This window comes from Manis pentadactyla, chromosome 4 (assembly GCF_030020395.1).
Source record: "Manis pentadactyla isolate mManPen7 chromosome 4, mManPen7.hap1, whole genome shotgun sequence".
NCBI classification, from domain to species: domain Eukaryota; kingdom Metazoa; phylum Chordata; class Mammalia; order Pholidota; family Manidae; genus Manis; species Manis pentadactyla.
The window spans coordinates 43,688,350-43,708,153 of record NC_080022.1 but is presented as its reverse complement, the minus strand read 5'-3'; the positions used below and the strand labels follow the sequence as shown (position 1 = coordinate 43,708,153).

General features: G+C 36.6%; 1 protein-coding gene across 2 annotated transcripts in view; it reads left to right on the top strand.

Moving 5' to 3' along the window:
• The window catches only part of IFT25 (intraflagellar transport 25), a 68,216-nt gene that overhangs the window by 6,299 nt on the left and 42,113 nt on the right, over positions 1-19,804 (top strand). For both annotated transcript variants that reach the window (XM_057500229.1, XM_057500228.1), the window contains exons 2-3: positions 1,788-1,900; positions 18,393-18,499. In XM_057500229.1, the coding sequence (XP_057356212.1) occupies positions 1,788-1,900; positions 18,393-18,499 (220 nt within the window). The remainder of the gene's footprint in view (positions 1-1,787; positions 1,901-18,392; positions 18,500-19,804) is intronic.

The following is a 19,804-nucleotide window of genomic DNA, read 5'->3' as shown; positions in this document are numbered from 1 at the left end:
ACCTTACTGAGATGCCGTTTCACACCAGTGACCTTGGTTAAAGCCAAAATGTCTAATAATACCAAGTGGATGAGAATATGAGGAAGCAGAAACTTAGGGATCAAATTTATTATTGCCTTGAAGATATGCTGATTCTAAGTTTCTACAATTTTACTTCTATAAAGAAGAGACTCTTAGCATACACTTTCTCCCACATATGAACAAGGATGCTTGTACAAAGATGTGCATTGAAATTTTGTTTATAATAGCAAAACATTGGAAAGTGACCTAAATATCCATCATGAGAGAAATGGAGAGATACCTTACAGCGTTTAAAATGAATAAAGTAGATTTCCATGTATTAACATGATTAAGTCTTGAAAACAAGCAGTAAAAGGATATATACATTGTGAAAACACCTTAAGTTTTAAAAAAAGTTACATATTTATGGATACTGTAAGGTTGGAGGCACCGGAGGGAGGGGTGAGCACGTTGGACACTGATGACGTGCCAAAGTCCCCGGCTGCTGCCCCTCCCAACCTGAAAAATGTGCTTTAGGCTAGCCAATCCTCACGCCGCTGTAAATCTAAGCTCTGCCTCCCCCTACCTTCTTTAAAAACTTGCTGCCTGCCCTGATGAGCGCGACTTCTCCAGCCTGTCCAGGTGCAGACTGGTGAACCTCGCCCAGGATTGCGCTCAAATAAACTGCCTGGCCCTTTGTTGCCTCTCGCCACCTGCTTATTTCAGTTAGAATTTATCTTACAGATACATGTTTAAAAGTTTAAAAATATAATTAGGAGGGCTAATCATCTTCAGAAATAGCTGTTACCGCGGGGCAAGAAAGGGGATTGGGCCAATGAGGGGCTACCTGTTTATAAAAAAAAAAATTTTGAAGTGGATATGGCAAAGATACTAACATTTATTAAATCTGGGAAGTGGATATACAGTTGTCTAATATATATAACATTCTCTGTACTTTATTTGAAAGAGTTTCATTTTTTAAAAAGGTTAGACTGGGACCAGGATATGAAGGGTATTAGAAGCTTTCCTCCCTTTTCCAAACACTCTTTGTTTTTTTAATTCTTTGTAGATACAGCCTTCCCAGTCATTTTGCCTCTGTGTTGTGGTTTGTGCCCTAACACTACCAGATCAAGGTGAAGGGTGAGTGAGATCTGATAGAATCTTCTCTCATCTTCCATCTGTCTTACCCATCAGGGTGCCTAATGGAGTTCAATGATATCTTTTCAGGATATTCTCATTAAACTTAAAATACTGCCATACAACAGAAATGTCTTTAGGCCTATGACCCAAAGTGACTGATTTAGAATTTAAAAATAAGTAAAAGATTATCTTCTGTTTTACATTTCTGCTAAAAAATAAAAAATGATGTCTTTTAAGATGTAAACAATATTGTTTGCTATTTCAGTTGGTAAATGTCAAAAATAGTCACAAATGTTCCAGATTTTTTTAAATTTCAGAAATATAACAATAGAAACAATTTTTAAAAATTTACCCCCCAATTAATATCAACTTGTTTACTGTTTTGATATAATCATTGGGAATTTTTAATTTTAGAAGCAGTAAAATGATGTCCATTAAAGTAGTCAGGAAGTTGTTTTGTGAAGTAGAGTATTGAAAATAGTCATATCTTACAGATTGTCCCTGGGAGAGGTCAGTTTACTTACATAAATAAACATCACTTGTTGAACAGCCTCATTGTTAAACTGTGCTAGGCAACAGACTTTCTCTGTGATCCTTAAGTTCAGAGAATCAGGAAGTTGCTTTTGTTGTTGTTGTTTCATTTGCAGGTTAAACACTTGAAGATGAGAAAAGTTGATCTCTGTTTGAGCTCTGAAGGGGCTGAAGTGATTTTAGCTACATCAAGTGATGAAAAACACCCACCTGAAAATATGATTGATGGGTAAGAGTTACTATTCTTTCTTCCTTAACGTCTTGGTATTAGATCAAAATGAACCCCTTGAATACTGGGACTATGTGTTTTACAGCAACTATCATGGTTAAATATAATTTAATAAATGTTTGGTGAAGTAGATTACCTGACAGTATCTACTATTGTTACTATTCCTGAAACTAATTCAGTGGTGTATATTTAGGTTTTTGATCCTTTTCTTTATAATTTCTAAACTGACCTTTTTATACAGTTTTTTAAGAAGAGTTTTAACAAGGCAAAACTTCAAACAACTACCTCATTTGATGGAAGTGTATATTTTAATATCTGGTTATGTTTTTATTCCAAGTTTTTCTTAGTAAGTAGGAATATAAGCATCATAATTTCCTGTGTACTGCCTGTTTCCTTAGTGGTCTAAGCAATATCTTTGCTGAACTGAGTGCTTCACTTTCTGCTATCCCGCTGCATTGTTTGGTTCTTCCCTTGATATCATTCCCGCTTCCACACTTCACTGTGCTAGAACTTAGTTTAGGTAGAGATAAATATCATTTTCAGACTCTTAACTTCTAAGACAAAGTAATTAATGGGAGAACTCTTTTTAAAAAAATAATAATTGTGGCTACTGTATTACTCTCTTGAGTTATTTTTCTTGGTATCTGTGTAATGACCAGAGTTTGACTAACAGACTTACATAATCTTACAGCTGGAAGCACTTAAAAATTCATCTTATCTAAACCTTTCATTTTAGACTTGTGGTGAGAGAGGTCTGAAGAAGTGAGGTACTTGTTCTAACTATTGAAGGTAGGGCCAGCTGTAATAGATCTTGTGGCTCTTTGTGTTCTATTGTGAAACCCATGTATCTGGACAAAATTCTAGCAACTCTACGTCTTCCTCTAAGCCTACTTGTTATTGCCTAACTAATATCTGTCTCTTTCCCCTTAGGTAGGATTAGTTTACCTTTTTGTTAGACTCCAACAAAGTGGGTATTTACCTCTATTACCTTATTCATTCCTTTATTGTAAATTATTTATGTTTATTGTTTATTCCTCTTTTAATTGTGAATTCTTACAAGTCAGAAACTGACTTTTTCATCTTTGATTTTACACTGTCTTAAAATATAAGAGTGGCTTGTTGAATTAGACCATCGAATATGAGTCAAACTCAACTAATATTGGAAAATAGGTGAGTTACTTTCACATACCTACACATATACGTCATTGTAAAGATGAGGAAAAGGAATAGCAGAGGTAAGGTGACTTGCTTGCTTAAAAGCACACAATCAAGTGACAGAATCAAGACTAACAAACATATCTTCTGATACCTAGTTTGGAGTTCTTTGTAGTGCTCTATCTACTATGGTAACCCACATTTAGGGCTTGAGTCAAAAATTTAATATCTGTGTTTTGCCTGTGCCTCTTACTCCTTGGTTTTTTACTTCCTGAAGTTCAGGAAGTAGTTATTTATCCCACTCTGGCTTGGAGTAAAGAAATTAAGGTGGGAACTGCTGTGAGGATACACAGACCTATAAAGATTTACCTTATTTGCCAGAAATAGGGATTTTTTTCAAAGATCAGTTCAGATTAATGAGTGACTACAAATACAATATTCTTTGGATTAGACAAAATAATATAGAAAACTATATGGAATAAAACTAGTTACTGACCTGATAAGTAAACAGAGCACATCAGAGACTTTTAATCCATATGTATTTCCAAGAAATGCAAGTATACTTTATCTGATAGGTATTACAAATTATTCTTTGCTCAGAAGTGCATTTATTGAGTGGAAGTAACCATCAAATTACTTGGAGAAAACCACTATAAATTTGCCCCTAATGGACAGTTCTCCCAACTGTAATAAGTGATTATATTTGAACTTGCTCTTGACTCTACTTTTGCCCTCTGGCTTTTAACATTACATTGAAAAAGGAGAAAAGAAGTCCTGCACTAGGAAAAAAAATGAGTCAAGAGAAAAAGTAGAAGAGAGACAGAATTAATCCTTTTGACATAATGTAGAATACTAGATTTATAGTTAAAATTCTTGGTGAGTGAACTCTGTGTGTTACCTTGGGCTATGAGTATATGTGTTACTCTTTGAGCCTCTGTTTCCTGATCTGAAAAATGAGGATAAGACCACCTTCCCTGGCTACCTCAAAGTTGTGAAAACAAATCACATATGATGTTTAAAATCACAATAGACGTTAAACAGTTGTTAGCTGTATAACCTTGTTTAAAAGAAACCTCTATTTTGATGACTCCATTATACCTAATTATGAGGATTCAGTTATATATCATTTTTCAATCCAATTACATCTCTACATACTATTTGATTTTATATTAGTCATGTTCATTAAAAGCACTCAAGAAAAAACATAGGACAATTAAAAGTCATTTAATTTATTTAAATAATTAAAACAATATAAACTTAAAAATTTTTTAATTGTGAAACATTAAGCATAGTTTCGGAACCCAGAATTGTGAGTTAAGAGATCTGGCTGCTTTTTTCTCTTTTTTGTATCAGCTGTTGTGACATACTAGTCATATACCATACAGTTACACATTTAAAGTATACAGTTCAGTGACTTCTAGCGTATTCACAGAGTTATGCAACCATTTCCATAATCAATCTTAGAACATCTCATCACCCCAAAAAGAAACTTTGCAGCCCATCACAGTCACCCTGTAACTCCCCTGTTCTCATCAGCCCTGTGTAACCACTAATCTACTTTCTGTCTCTGTAGATTTACCTATTCAGACACTTCATATAAATGGGATCATACATATGTGGTTCCTCATGACTGGCATCTTTCACCTACATGTTTTCAAAAGTCATCCATGTTGTAGCACATATTAGTGCTTCCTTTTTATTGCCAGGTAATATTCCATTGTATGGATATAGTATATCTTAATTCATTCATCAGCTAATGGCTATCTCAGATGTTTCTTGAATTTTCCCCTATCTTCCTTAAGAATGCCAACTTATAGATCTAAGAAAGTTAGTAAACCAAGAGTATAAATACAAAAATTCCATATTTTAGTCTGCTAAAAAATTCTAAACAGCTGGATAATATACATTAAATACAGAGGAACAATATTCCCAGTGACAGCGGACTTTGCATCACAAACAGTGGAAGCTAGATGGCAATGGAACAGTATCTTTAAAATGCTGGAAAACAGAAACCAAAACAAAGCACAAAAAACTTTTAGCGCAGAATTCTGTATCTAGCTAAAATATCCTTCAAAATGAGAATAAAGACATCTTATTCATCACAGGTAGACCTCTATCACAGGAAATGCTAATAGTTCTGTATGTTGAAGTGGTAAAATACTGGATGGAAATTCAAACCAGGAAGAAACTAAGTGCATTGGAAATAGTTAATATTTGAGTAAACATTTAAAACTACCCTTTTTGTTTTATTTTCTTTCAAAGACAACTGACCACTTAATGGTAAAAAACACACACTGTATTGTCAGATTTATTACTCATATATATATAATATGCATATGTATATAATAAATGTTATGTGTATAGGTGTAATATATTAAAACAATGGCAAAAAAGTGGAATTCAGTGTAAATTGACTATCAAGCAATTCTTAAAAACTTGAGTGTAACCACTTAAAAACAACAAATCTTTAAAACCAGTAGAGAAATTAAATGGAACTTAAATATTTTTGATTAGCTCAAAAGTAGGAAAGGAGAAGTAGAACAAGAAAAAATAGATGGGTGAGGGGACAAATAGAAAATGAATAGCAAGATGGTAGACTTAAACCCAACCACATCAGTAATTATATTAAATGCTGATAAGCTAAACATTTCAGTTGGTTGGCAGAAATTGTCAGACTAGGTAAAAATGTAAGACCCCAAAATAACATATATGCAAAAGATGTACTTTAAATATATAAGGTCACAACTAGGTATAAAAGGATGAAAAAGATGCTATAAACATAGTAATCATAAGAAAGTGGCTGTGGCTATATTGATATCAGAAAAAGTAGAATATAAGGGGTATTACCAGAGATAAAGGGGACATTTTACAGTGTAGCCAATTTATCAGGAAGAGATAACAATCTTAAATATATATAGATTTAAAAATAGATCTTCAAAATGCATAAAGCAAAAACTGATGGATGAAGGAGACAGACAAATCTACAATCATAGTTGAAATCGAACACCTTTCAGTACTGATAAAGCAGCTAGACAAAACAAAACAGTAAAGATATAGATCCCCATAACACTATCACTCATTTTGACTTAGTTGATATTTATAGAACACAATATTGAAACCTCCTGGCACACACACCAAGGAAGCAATTTCAGCAAATACAACAAATCCTGAAACCAACCTGAAGACTGCAGAACAGACCATCTACACCTGGTGAAAAAAAGACTACACAGAGAAGGGTAAAGTGGTAGAGCCACAATGATTTGCGACCCCAGCCCTTCCCCTTTACCAGCCCACAAGAGTGAGAGGAAGAGGAATGAAACAGGGAGAGGGTAAGTGCTCAAGAACTCTGCACACCTGGCCCTGGAGGTCTGCTCTGAGAACATGAGTCCACATTGCCAGGAGGGATAATTGGAGCACTATGGGAAGCTGAGATTCCCGCTGGTTAGGGAGGATAAGCACACTGTCAGTTCTGCTAAGACCCAACACAGAGGCTGCCGTTTGAAAGATTTTCCAGCAGCAGGAAGGGTGGTGCTAGAGGGGTGCGGGTTGGACAGAGCTCTCTCCACAGGAGAAAGGGCAGGTGGACAACACTTCCCCAGCCCTCCCTCAACTCAGCTGGTTGGATACGCATGGGAGCCCCAAATGCTCTGTCTCCCTCACACGTGACTCAGCCCCAAGGTGCATTCCTACACACCCTGAGTCCTGCCTGGCCCAGTAGACCCAGAAACATAAGACTGCTGCCTGACAGGCAGAGGGAGGCATTCCCATATTTCTTGGCCCTCTCAGCCCAACTGGAGAGGCACCTGGAGGAGCCAGCTCCAAGCACTCCTACCTCCTCATGGTAGCTCAGCCTGACACCACCCACCTTCACAGTGCTACCGTGCCCCACCCTTTAGCCCAGCAGTGCCACCATCACTGCAGGGCAGGCAGAGAGCAGCCTCTCAATCATGACAGAAGCCACTGCTGTGCTCACAAAGAGCTGCCTGAGGCACACTGCCATCCTGGCAGACAGACAGATTACTGACAGGAAACAGAAAGGAAGCCCCACCCATAGCCTGCCGACAGCAAATGGGGCTCCACCATAAAGAACCAGGCACTGGAGAGTAAACAGTCTTGAGCTTCTGGGTACCACAGGATGCCTTCATAAAGCCATTACTCTGTAGACCAGGAAGCATAGCAGATCCACCCACTATAAAGAAAAAACACAGAAACTCTGACAAAATGAGGGAGAGGAATATGTTTCAAACAAAACTACAGGATAAGACACCAGAAAGGGGGCTGAATGAAATAGACCACCAATCTTCTTGATAAAGATTTCAAAGTATCAGTCATAAATGTGCTCACTTATCTGTGGAAAGTAGTGAAGACCTCAGGGAGGACTTCAACAAAGAGAAGAGCTGAAAAAGTCACTCACAGGTGAAGAATACAGTAAATGAAATGAAATATAAAATGGAGGGAATGAATAATAAATTACTGCAAATAGAGGAGACACTGAGATGGAAATGAGAGATGAGGAACACAAGCTGAGGAACAGAGAGAAAAAAGAGTCTCTAGAAATGAAAGCATGTTAAGAGAGCTGCGTGACAACTCCAAAAGAAACAGTATTAGCATAATAGGGGTTCCAGAAAGAGAAGCGACAAAGGGATAGAAAGTTTCAGGAAATAATTGTTGAAACTTACCAGTCTAGGAAAGGAAATAGACACTCAGGTCACGGAAGCATAGAGAGCCCCTAACAAAAGGAACCACAAGAAGACAACACCAAGACATAAAATAATTAAAATGACAAAGATTAAGGATAATGAGTAAGTATGGAAAACAGCCAAAGAGAAAAAAGATTATTTATAAGGGAAACCTCATCAGGTTATCAGCATACTTTTCAGCAGAAACTTTACAGGCCAGAAAGGAGTGGCATGAAATATTTAATGTACTGAAACAGAAGGACCTTCAACCAACTATCCTCAACCCAACAAGATTATCATTCAGATTTGAAGCAGAGATTAAACAATTCCCAGATAAACAAGGCTCAAGGAATTTATAACCATCAAAGCAGCATTATAGGATATGTTAAAGGACTTCTGTAGATGGAAATGTTCCTAAGGATAAATAGTTTTCACCAGTGAAAATAAACTGACAGTAAAGGTAGTAGACCACTTACCAAGCAAGTATGAAATTAAAACAAAAGTATTAAACCAACTATACAAAATCAGTCAAGGGATACACAAAAACTGCAGATTATGACATATAATACATAAAGTGTGGAGGAGAAAAAAGTACTTTTAGATTGTGTTTGAAACAGAACAATCATTAACTTAATACAGACTGTTACACAGTTAGGAAGCTATCTTTGGACCATATGGTAACCATAAACCTAAAGCTTATATTAGATACACAAAAAATTAGAAAAGAGAAATCCAATCACAACATTAAAGAAAACCATCAAATAACAAGAGTATAAGAGGAAGAAAGGAACAGAGGAACTATAAAAACAAGAAAACAATAAATGGCAGTAAGTACATACCTATCAAATTACCTTAAATGTAAATGGACTGAATGCACCAATCAAAGGATATACAGTGACAGAATGTATAACAAAACAAGACCCATCTATATGCTGCCTACATAGACTCATTCCAGACCCAAAGAGACATACACAGGCTGAAAGGGAAGGAATGGATTTCATGCAAATAATAGGGAGAAAAAAGCAGGAGTAGCAGTACATTTATCTGAGAAAACAGACTTCAAAACAAAGAAAGCAACAAGAGACAAGGACATTACATAATGATAAAGATATTAGTCCAACAAGAAGATAAAACCATTATATTTATGTACCCAACATAGGAGGACCTAAATTTGTAAAACAAATACTAATAGAATTAAAAAGGGAAATAGACTGCTCATTCATTTTAGGAGAATTTAACACACCACTCACATCAGTAGAATATCTGGGCTCTCTAGTCTGTTCCACTAGTCTATGGGTCTGTTCTTGTGCCAGTACCAAATTGTCTTGATTACTGTGGCTTTATAGTAGAGCTTGAAGTCCGGGAGCATAATTCCCGCTACTTTATTCTTCCTTCTCAGGATTGCTTTGGCTATTCGGAGTCTTTTGTAGTTCCATATGAATTTTAGAAGTATTTGCTCTAGTTCATTGAAGAATGCTGTAGGTATTTTGATAGGGATTTCATAGAATCTATAGATTGCTTTGGGCAGGATGGCCATTTTGACAATACTAATTCTTCCTAGCCAAGAACATGGGATGAATTTCCATTTATTAGTGTCCTCTTTAACTTGTCTTAAGAGTGTCTTGTAGTTTTCAGGGTATAGGTTTTTCACATCCTTGGTTAGGTTTATTCCTAGATATTTTATTCTTTTTGATGCAGTTGTGAATGGAATTGTTTTCCTGATTTCTCTTTCTGCTAGTTCATTGTTAGTGTATAGGAATGCCACATATTTCTGTGTATTAATTTTGTATCCCACAACTTTGCTGAATTCAGATATAGGTCTAGTAGTTTTTGAGTGGATTCTTTAGGGTTTTTTATGTACAATATCATGTCATCTGCAAACAGGGACAGTTTCACTTCTTCCTTGCCAATCTGGATGCCTTTTATTTCTTTGTGTTGTCTGATTGCCGTGGCTAGGACCTCCAGAACTATGTTGAATAAAAGCGGGAGAGTGGGCATCCTTGTCTAGTTTGTTTCCAATCTTAGAAGAAAAGCTTTCAGCTTGCTGTTAAGTACAATGTTGGCTGTGGGTTTGTCATATATGGCCTTTATTATGTTGAGGTACTTGCCCTGTATACCCATTTTGTTAAGAGTTTTTATCATGAATGGATGCTGAATTTTGTCTAATGCTTTTTTGGCATCTATGGAGAGGATCGTGTGGTTTTTGTCCTTTTTGTTGATGTAGTGGATGATGCTGATGGTTTTTTTGAATCTTATACCATCCTTGCATCCCTGGAATAAATCCTACTTGATCATGATGGATGGTCTTTTGATGTATTTTTGAATTCGGTTTGCAAATACTTTGTTGAGTATTTTTGCATCTATGTTCATCAGGTATATTGGTTTGTAATTTTCTTTTTTTGTGGTGTCTTTGCCTGATTTTGATATTAGAGTAATGTTGGCCTTGTGGAATGAGTTTGGAAGTATTCCCTCCTCTTCTACTTTTTGGAAAACTTTAACAAGAATGGGTATTAGGTCTTCACTAAATGTTTTGTAAAATTCAGCAGTGAAACCATCTGGTCCAGGAGTTTTGTTCTTAGGTAGTTTTTTGATTACCAATTCAATTTCTTTGCTGGTAATTTGTCTGTTTAGATTTTCTGTTTCTTCCTGGGTCAGACTTGGAAGGTTGTATTTTTCTAGAAAGTTGTCTGTTTCTTCTAGATTATCCACTTTGTTACCATATAATTTTTCATAGTATTCTCTCATAATTCTTTGTATTTCTGTGGTGTCTGTAGTGATTTTTCCTTTCTCATTTCTGATTCTGTTTATGTGTGTAGCCTCTCTTTTTTTCTTGATAAGTCTGGATAGGGGTTTACCTATTTTGTTTATTTTCTCAAAGAACCAACTCCTGCTTTCCTTGATTTCTATTGTTTTATTCTTCTCAATTTTATTTATTTCTGCTTTAATCTTTATTATGTCCCTCCCTCTACTGACTTTGGGCCTCATTTATTCTTCCTTTTCTAGTTTCATTAATTGTGAGTTTAGACTGTTCATTTGGGATTGTTCTTCCTTCCTGAGGTACGCCTGTATTGCAATATATTTCCCTCTTAGCATGACCTTTGCAGCGTCCCACAGATTTTGTGTTGTTGAATTATTGTTGTCATTTGTCTCCATATATTGCTTGATCTGTGTTTTTATTTGGTCATTGATCCATTGATTATTTAGGAGCATGTTGTTAAGCCTCTACATGTTCGAGGGCTTTTTCATTTTCTTTGTGTAATTTATTTCTAGTTTCATACCTTTGTGATCTGAGAAGCTGATTGGTACAATTTCAGTCTTTTAAAATTTACTGAGGTTCTTTTTGTGGCCTAGTATATGATCTATTCTTGAAAATGTTCCATGTGCACTTGAGAAGAATGTGTATCCTGTTGCTTTTGGATGGAGTGTTCTGTAGATGCCCGTTAGGTCCATCTGTTCAAATACATTGTTCAGTGCCTCTGTCTCTTTATTTATTTTCTGTCTGGTTGATCTGTCCTTTGGAGTGAGTGGTGTGTTGAAGTCTTCTAAAATGAATGCATTGCATTCTGTTTCCCCCTTTAATTCTGTTAGTATTTGTTTCACATATGTAGGTTATCCTATGTTGAGTGCATTGATATTTATAATAGTTATATCCTCTTGTTGGACTGACCCTTTTATCATTATGTAATGTCCTTCTTTGTCTCTTGTGACTTTCTTTGTTTTGAAGTCTATTTTGTCTGATACAAGTACTGCAACTCCTGCTTTTTTTTCCCTATTAGTTGCGTGAAATATCTTTTTCCATCCCTTTACTTTCAGTCTGTGTACGTCTTTGGGTTTGAAGTGAGTCTCTTGTAAGCAGCATATAGATGGGTCTTGTTTTTTTATCCATTCAGTGACTCTATGTCTTTTGATTGGTGCATTCAGACCATTCACATTTAGGGTGGTTATCGACAGATATGTACTTATTGCCACTGTAGGCTTTAGATTTGTGGTTACCAAAGGTTCCAGGGTAATTCCTTTACTATCTAACAGTGTAATTTAACTCACTTGGTATGCTATTACAAACACAACCTAAAGGTTCTTTTTTTGTTCCCTCCTTTTTCTTCATCCTCCATTCTTTGTATATTATGAATCATTCTGTACTCTTTGTCTATCCCCTGGGTGTCATCTGTTTTCCTTAGGAATACTTCCATCTATAGGAGTCCCTGCAAAATGCATTGTAGAAGTGGTTTGTGGGAGGTAAATTCTGTCAGCTTTTGCTTATCTGAAAATTGTTTGATCCCTCCTTCAGATTTAAATGATAACCTTGCCAGGTAGAGTATTCTTGGTATGAGGCCCTTCTGCTTCATTGCATTAAATATATCATGCCACTCCCTTCTGGCTTGTAAGGTTTTTTATGCAATATCTGATGATAGCCTGATGGGTTTTCCTTTGTATGTGATCTTTTTTCTCTCTCTAGTTGCCTTTAAAAGTCTGTCTTTATCCTTGATCTTTGCCATTTTAATTATTATATGTCTTGATGTTGTCTTCCTTGGGTCCCTTGTGTTGGGAGGTCTGTGCACCTCCATGTCCTGAGAAACTATCTCCTTCCCCAAACTGGGAAGTTTTCAGCAATTACCTCCTCAATGACACTTTCTAATCCCTTTTCTATCTCTTCTTCTTCTGGTACCCCTATAATGCGAATACTGTTTTGTTTGGATTGGTTACACAGTTCTCTCAATATTCTTTCATTCTTAGAGATTCTTTTTCTCTCTGTGCCTCAGCTTCTTTGTATTCCTCTTCTCTAATTTCTATTCCATTTACCATCTCTTCTACTACAGCTAATCTGCTTTTAAATCCCTCCATTGTATGTTTCATTTCAGATATGGAATTTCTTAATGATTGAATCTCCAACTTAAATTCATTCCTGAGTTCTTGAATATTTTTCTGTACCTCCATAAGCATGTTTATAATTTTTATTTTGAACTCTTTCAGGAGGATTGGTGAGTTCAGTTTCATTTGGCCCTTTTTCTGGGGTTTGTGAGATTTTGGTCTGAACCATGTTCTTTTGACGTTTCATATTTCTGTGTGGTGCCCACTAGTGCCCAGAAGCTCTAGTCTCTGGAGCTACTTAGCCCCTAGATGAGGTTGGGGTTCGTAGGGGAGCAGCGCTGGTGCCTGGTGGGAGGAAAGATCTGTTTCCTGCTTCTCGTCTACAGTGCCTATCTCCAGTGTCAGAGCCAGTGGGCCAAGCACACAGGTGTAAGCCTCTGTGTTTTGCATCTCTAGCTATTGTAGGAGGGGCCTCCCTCTGGCTAGTCTGATGCCAGTACAGTAACTGCTGGTTTGTGAACTGGTGCCGGCAGGTTAGGAGAGAGGTGCAGCAGGCTGCATATCACAATGGGGGGCCTCGGAGCTGAGTAGGCAGCCAAGAGGATGGAGTGCCTGAAGCTCCTCAAAGTTCCCAACCACCTGGGCAGAGCACACCCAGACAAATTTGTCCAGCTCTCCCTTCTCCCGTGCAGCAAGCTCCGTGCAAACCTCGCCCTGCAGCAGCCCTCTCGCTGCTAGGAAGCCTGTCAGACTTCCTGCCTTTCCTCTGACACAGAGCGGCCAAATGTGGATCCCCTCTTCCACAAACGGCCTGAATCTCAGTCTCAAGCGCTCCGCCTGTCTGAGCTCCCCAGTGTCCGGAGCAACACACAATATAGGTTTCTGCTCACAAAGCAGATCTCCAGGGCTAGGTGTTCAGCAGTCCCAAGCTTCCACCCCCTCCCTGCTCTGTTTCTCTTCCTCCCACCAGTGAGCTGGGGTTGGGGAAGGGCTTGGGTCCCACGGGATTAAGGCTTTTGTATGTTACCCTGTTTTGTGAGGTCTGCTCTGCTCGTGAGGTCTGTATGCAGTCTGGTGCACCCTTCTTTCTTGTTGCTGTTTTAGGGTTAGTTGTATTAATTAACTGTATTTTCATACTATTTGTGGTTTTGGGAGGTGATCTCCATGTCACCTCTCACACCGCCTTCTTGAGTCCCCCAAGTTACAGTATATATTTATATTAGAAAGATGTTTTAAAACCAATAATCAAATTTCCACCTTCAGAAGCTAGGTAAAGATGAGCCAGTTATACCCAAAGAAAATAAATAATAAAGGTGAGAGCATAAATCTACAAAATAGACAGTTAGGAAAAAAATTAAAGCCCAAGTTGATTATCTGGAGGATTTAATAAAAGTTATAAACCTACTACAGGTTTTAAAGTGTAAGTTGTCAACATCCAGAACAAATTTAGGATACCAAATTATTATGTTGTACACCTGAAATTAATATAATGTTATATGTCAGTTATACCTCAAAATTTTTTTAACTTTAAAAAAAGAACAAACTTAGGCTAATAAGGTTTTTAATACAATTTTTTAATTAAGGTATTATTGATATACACTCTTATGAAAGTTTCACATGAAAAACAATGTGGTTACCACATTCACCCATATTATCGAGTTTCCACCCATACCTCATTGCAGTCACTGTCCATCAGTGTAGTAAGATGCCACAGAGTCACTACTTGTGTTCTCTGTGCTACACTGTCTTCCCCATAAGACCCCCCAACACTGTGTGTACTAACTATAATACCCCTCAATCCCCTTCTCCTTCCCTCCACACCCGCCCTCCCCCACCCCTCCCCTTTGGTAACCACTAGTCCCTTCTTGGAGTTTGTGAGTCTGCTCCTGTTTTATTCCTTCAATTATGCTAATTAGCAATGTGGAGCATCTTTTCATGTGTCTGTTGGCCATCTGAATTTCTTTTTTGGAGTATTGTCTGTTTATATCCTCCGCCCATTTTTGAACCAAGTTTATTTGCTTTTTGGTTGTTGAGGCATGGAGTTCTTTATATATTTTGGATGTTAACCCCTTGTCAGATATGTCATTTACAAATATATTCTCCCACGCTGTAGGATGCCTTTTTGTTCAGCTGATGGTGTCCTTTGCTGGACAGAAGATTTTTAGATAGATGTAGTCCCATTTGTTCATATTTTATTTTGTTTCCCTTGCCCGAGGAGATGCATTCAGGAAAAAGTTGCTCATGTTTATATTCAGATTTTTGCCTATGTTGTCTTCTTAAAGTTTTATGGTTTCATGACTTACATTCAGGTCTTTGATCCATTTTTAGTTTGCTTTTGTGTATGGGGATAGACAACAATCCAGTTTCATTCTGTTGTATGTAGCTGTTCAGTTTTGCCAACACCAGTTGTTGAAGAGGCTGTCATTTCCCCACTGTATGTCCATGGCTCCTTTGTCGTATATTAATTGACCATATATGCTTGGGTTTATATATGGGCTTTCATTTCCTTCATTAGGTTTATTTCTAGGTATTTTATTCTTTTTGATGCAATTGTGAATGGAACTATTTTCCTGATTTCTCTTTCTGCTAGTTCATCATTAGTGTATAGGAATGCAACAGATTTCTGTGTATTAATTTTGTATCCTGCAACTTTGCTGAATTCAGATATTAGATCTAGTAGTTTTGGAGTAGATTCTTCAGGCTAATAAGTTTGACAACTTTCAGATGAAATGGATAGATTCCTTGAAAAACATAACCTATAAAAATAACAAAAGAGGAAATAGAAAATCTGAATGGCCGTATATCTATTATAGAAATTAAATTCTGTCAAATATTTAGAGAAGAAATAATGCAGAGGAGAAAACATTTCTCAATTTGTTTTGTGAGAATAATATAACCCTGGTAGCAAATCCTGATAGAGACATTGTAAGGAGGGAAAATTAAAGATCATCATACTTTATGAACAAAGGGATAAATCAAATTCAGCAAATGGCATCTATCCTGGGAATGCAAGGTTAACATATTTACTGTATTATCACAAGAAGATAAGAATGAGTATATATAATTCACCACATTTTCAGAATAAGGGAGAAAAATCTTATCATCCCAATAGATGCAGAAAAAGCATTTGACAAAATTCAACTTCCATTCATAGTAACAATTCTCAGCAAACTAAGAAGAGAAGGGAACTTCCTCAGTCTGATAAAAGCATCTACTAAAATGTTTAGCTTAGTGGCAAAATAATAAATGCTTTTCTCTTGGAAACAAAGCAAGAATGTTTACTGTCACAGTTTGTAGTCAGCATTGCCTGGGACATCTTTACCAATGCAATTAAGCAAGAAAAGACTTAAAAGGCAAAAAGATTGCAAAGAAAGAGTAAAATAATCTGTTCAAAGATTATCTGAATGTCTCATAGAAAACCCTAAGGAATCTACAAGAAAACTGCTAGAGGTAATACATGAATTCATCAAGGTCAATATACAAAAGTCCACTGTATTACTATCTACTTGCAGGAAACAGTTGGAAAATGAAACATTTAAAAAGTACATTTATAATATCAGCCAAAATATAAAATAGTTAAGAATAAACTTAAGATGTGCAAGACCTTCTGAAAACTAAAACTAAAACTAAAATATTGCTGAAAAAAGTTATAGAACTATATAAACTCAGTTTGCTAAGATGGGAATTTCTCCCTAAAATGTATAGATTCAGTATAATATCAATCAAAATCTCAATAGACTTGCATAGAGGTCAACAAGTTGATTCTGAAATACATATGGACATGCAATGACCTAGTCATTTTGAAAAAGATTATTTTTTAAAATAATTTTAAAAAAGAAGAAAGTTTGAGCACTTATATGTTATTTTATTTTGAGGCCTTAAGATAATATACAGTAATCAAACAGTATGGTATTTTTGTAAAGATAGATCTTTATAGACTAATGGAACAAAATAGAAATCCCAGAAATAGACACACACATATAAGGTCAATTAATTTTCAACAAAAGGCTAAGGATACAGAAACAAACTAATCTAGTGTCCACTAATTTTAGGCAAAAGGCACCAAGGCAGTTCAGTAGGAAAAGGAAAATCTTTTCTATAAATGGTGCTGGAACTACAGAGTAAACATGGATAATAGTGAACTCTAACCCTTAGCTCATACCAAACACAAAAATTAAAGATGGATCATAGATCTCAGTTCAGAGCTGAAATTAAGCTTCTAGAGAAGAATATTAGAAAGTACCTTTGTGACAATGTGGTAAGCAAAACATTTTTAGGACATAAAAATCACTAAGCATGAAAGAAAAAGGTAATAAAGCTGGACTTCAGAAATAAAATGTCTAGTCATTGAAAGACACAAGAAAATAAAAAGGCAGAGTACAAATGGGAGAAAATACTCATGATGTGTTTCTCACAGAGGACTCCTAACAAATGTATAGTAAAAATATAAACAGTTTAATAAAAAACAAGAAAATACTTAACAGACACTTAACAAAAGAAAATATATGAATGGCTGTATGCATATGAAAAGAGTGCCTAGCATTATTTGTTTTCAGGGAAGTACAAATTAATACCATATAGGACACCATATCCACTAGAATAGCTAAATTTTAAAGGACTGACAACAGCAAGTGTTGACAAGGGAGTAAAGCAACTCAAACTCTCTTACACTGCTGGTAGGAAAGTAAAATGATGCAACCACTTGGGAAATCTGACAGTTTCTTATAAACTTAAACATATCTGTGCCCTTTGACCTAGCAATTCCACGCCTAGTAATTATCCAAGAGAAATGAAAATATGCCCACAAAAACACTTGTTCAAGAATGTTTATAGCAGCTTTATTCATAATCATATTTGATTATGAATAATATCAGTCCAAATATCAAACAAAAGAATGAACAAACAAATGGCATGGTCTGTAGTCATAGAAATCAGAGCAATAGTTGCCTAAGGGGAGGTAGGAATTGTCTGGAAGGAAACAGAGGGAAATTTTCTGGAGAGATGGAAATGTTTTGTATCTTGATTGGGGTATTGCTTGCCTTGGGATATTTTGTTACCGAAGCATATACATTTGTCAAAACTCATTGAATTGTACCTTTAAGATAAATTATGATAAAAACATGAGTGCATGTTTTAATTTATTTTTCAACATACCTCTATTGTGCATCTACTATGGGTCAGCCATTGTGATAGTTGCTGGGGTACAAAGATGAGTAAGAGAAAGTGGCCCAACTCAAAGAGCTCAGCATCTAGCAGGAGCCATAAAAACATAAGAGATAAGTGCCAATGTAAAAATGATGCTGAGAGGTGAGTGTGAAAGAGGAAGGAAGTGATTTTGATTTGTTGGGAGTTGAAGAGATAAGACCCAAAAGTGAGTAAACTTTTGTAAGGGAAGAAAGGCTTGTAGGTGAAGAGAATCTCATGGACTCAGGCGTGGATGAGCCTGCATGTGTTTGCAAAATTTTAATTGGCCCAGTGTGACTATAGTTGTAGTCATAATGGGTGATGTTGTAATGATGGGAGATGATATATATTCATGATGGGACCAGATTGCACAGTGTTGTAACATGCCATACGAAGAAGTCATTTACAGGCAATAAGGGGCTACTGAAGGCTTTTAGACAAGAGTGACATCAATTCTATGTTTCTGTGTTTTCAAAAAATATATCTGGTGGTAGTAAAGAAGAATTACTAAAGTTGGGGAGAGATTAGAGGCAGAATGAACAGTTAGAAAGTGATCATAATATTTCAGGGTCATTTTTTTTTTTACATACTTATTCACTAGAACTTTGTGATTAAACATTTTTATTTGACTTTTCCTTTTTCTTTTTCTTTAAAATTAACAATAGGAATCCAGAAACATTTTGGACCACCACAGGAATGTTTCCCCAAGAGTTCATTATTTGTTTTCACAAACATGTAAGGATTGAAAGGCTTGTAATCCAAAGTTACTTTGGTAAGCAAATCATATGTTAATTTTCATCATCTTTTAGTTTTTCCATAGGCAGAGGGCATGTATGTAAACTTTTGGCAAAACAGTAATTTTTTTTTGCAGCATGGAATCTAGTTTTATTGCTAGGGTGGAGAGTGGGGAATATAGGTTAACTGCCTTAAGCACAGTTAATCCCTCTGAAACTGCAAATTTGAAACCCTTCCAAAGCACATAATAATTTCCCTGCAATTTACTATGTGAAAGTCTTTGGCAAAGGACCTTACTGTGAACATAAGAAGCCAGTTTGCCAGAACACTAGGTTCCTTCACATCTTTATTTCAGATTCATTTGACTTGGGGTTCTCTGTTAAATGCTTTCTGAAAATCTGATAACCCTGATTATTTGCATTGGATAATTTTGGTTCTTCTATTATAATGGCATTTTCTGAGGGATTTAGGAGGAGAGTCTCCCATTGGAACATTATTCTAATACTGTTTTATGTTTAAGGATAAAGTGTATCACACGAAGTCATGGGAGAAGACAGAATACATCCCAGATAGTTCAGATGAAGAGACTTTATTGATGAGACTAGTTACGAAGTTATGGTCTGGGTTAAGGGAACAAACCAGGGATAGTGAGACACCCCAAAACTGGCTATGGCAGTAATCCACTACCACCCTGGGACAGGGAGGGACATAGTGTTATTGGAGTCCAGTGAAAGCTGAAGCCCATAGGTAATGCCTGCCTGGGAGCTTAAATCATGAAGGGATGTAACCAGTGTCAGTTATGGCACTGAAGCAGGAAGAGAGTGGAGAAAACAACTCAATCTCACTTCCCCACTGCCCTCCAGTTTCCTCCCAGGGCTTCCCATTGGCCAAATCCGGCAAGAAGCCAGTGGGCAAGTTGAGGGGTTCTCCTCCCAGAACAGAGAAGGGGACAAATGGATCTAGGGTAGAAGGTGCTGGGCTAGGGGTGATTGAGAAAAACCAGTGCAGGGGGCAGATGACTGCATTCCTGTTAAATCTTTCCTCTGTTCTTCTGTCATTAATTGTAAAGGCACTGGAGTCAGACCTAAGTTTGAATTCCAGTTCTGGCACTTAACTAGTTCTATATCACTGAACACTTCCCCTGACTTCTCTGAGTTACCTGATTTCTCTAAGCCTGTTTTCTTGTCAGTAAAGTAGGTTAATACTTTTATCATAAGATGGTAGTCAAGAGTGAATGAATAAATATGCTTGACTCAGTAGTTTCTCCGTGAAGTTTTATGACCAACACCACTAACAGTAGTAGTATTATTACCCGTATACAAAGAAGTCTGCATGATACCAT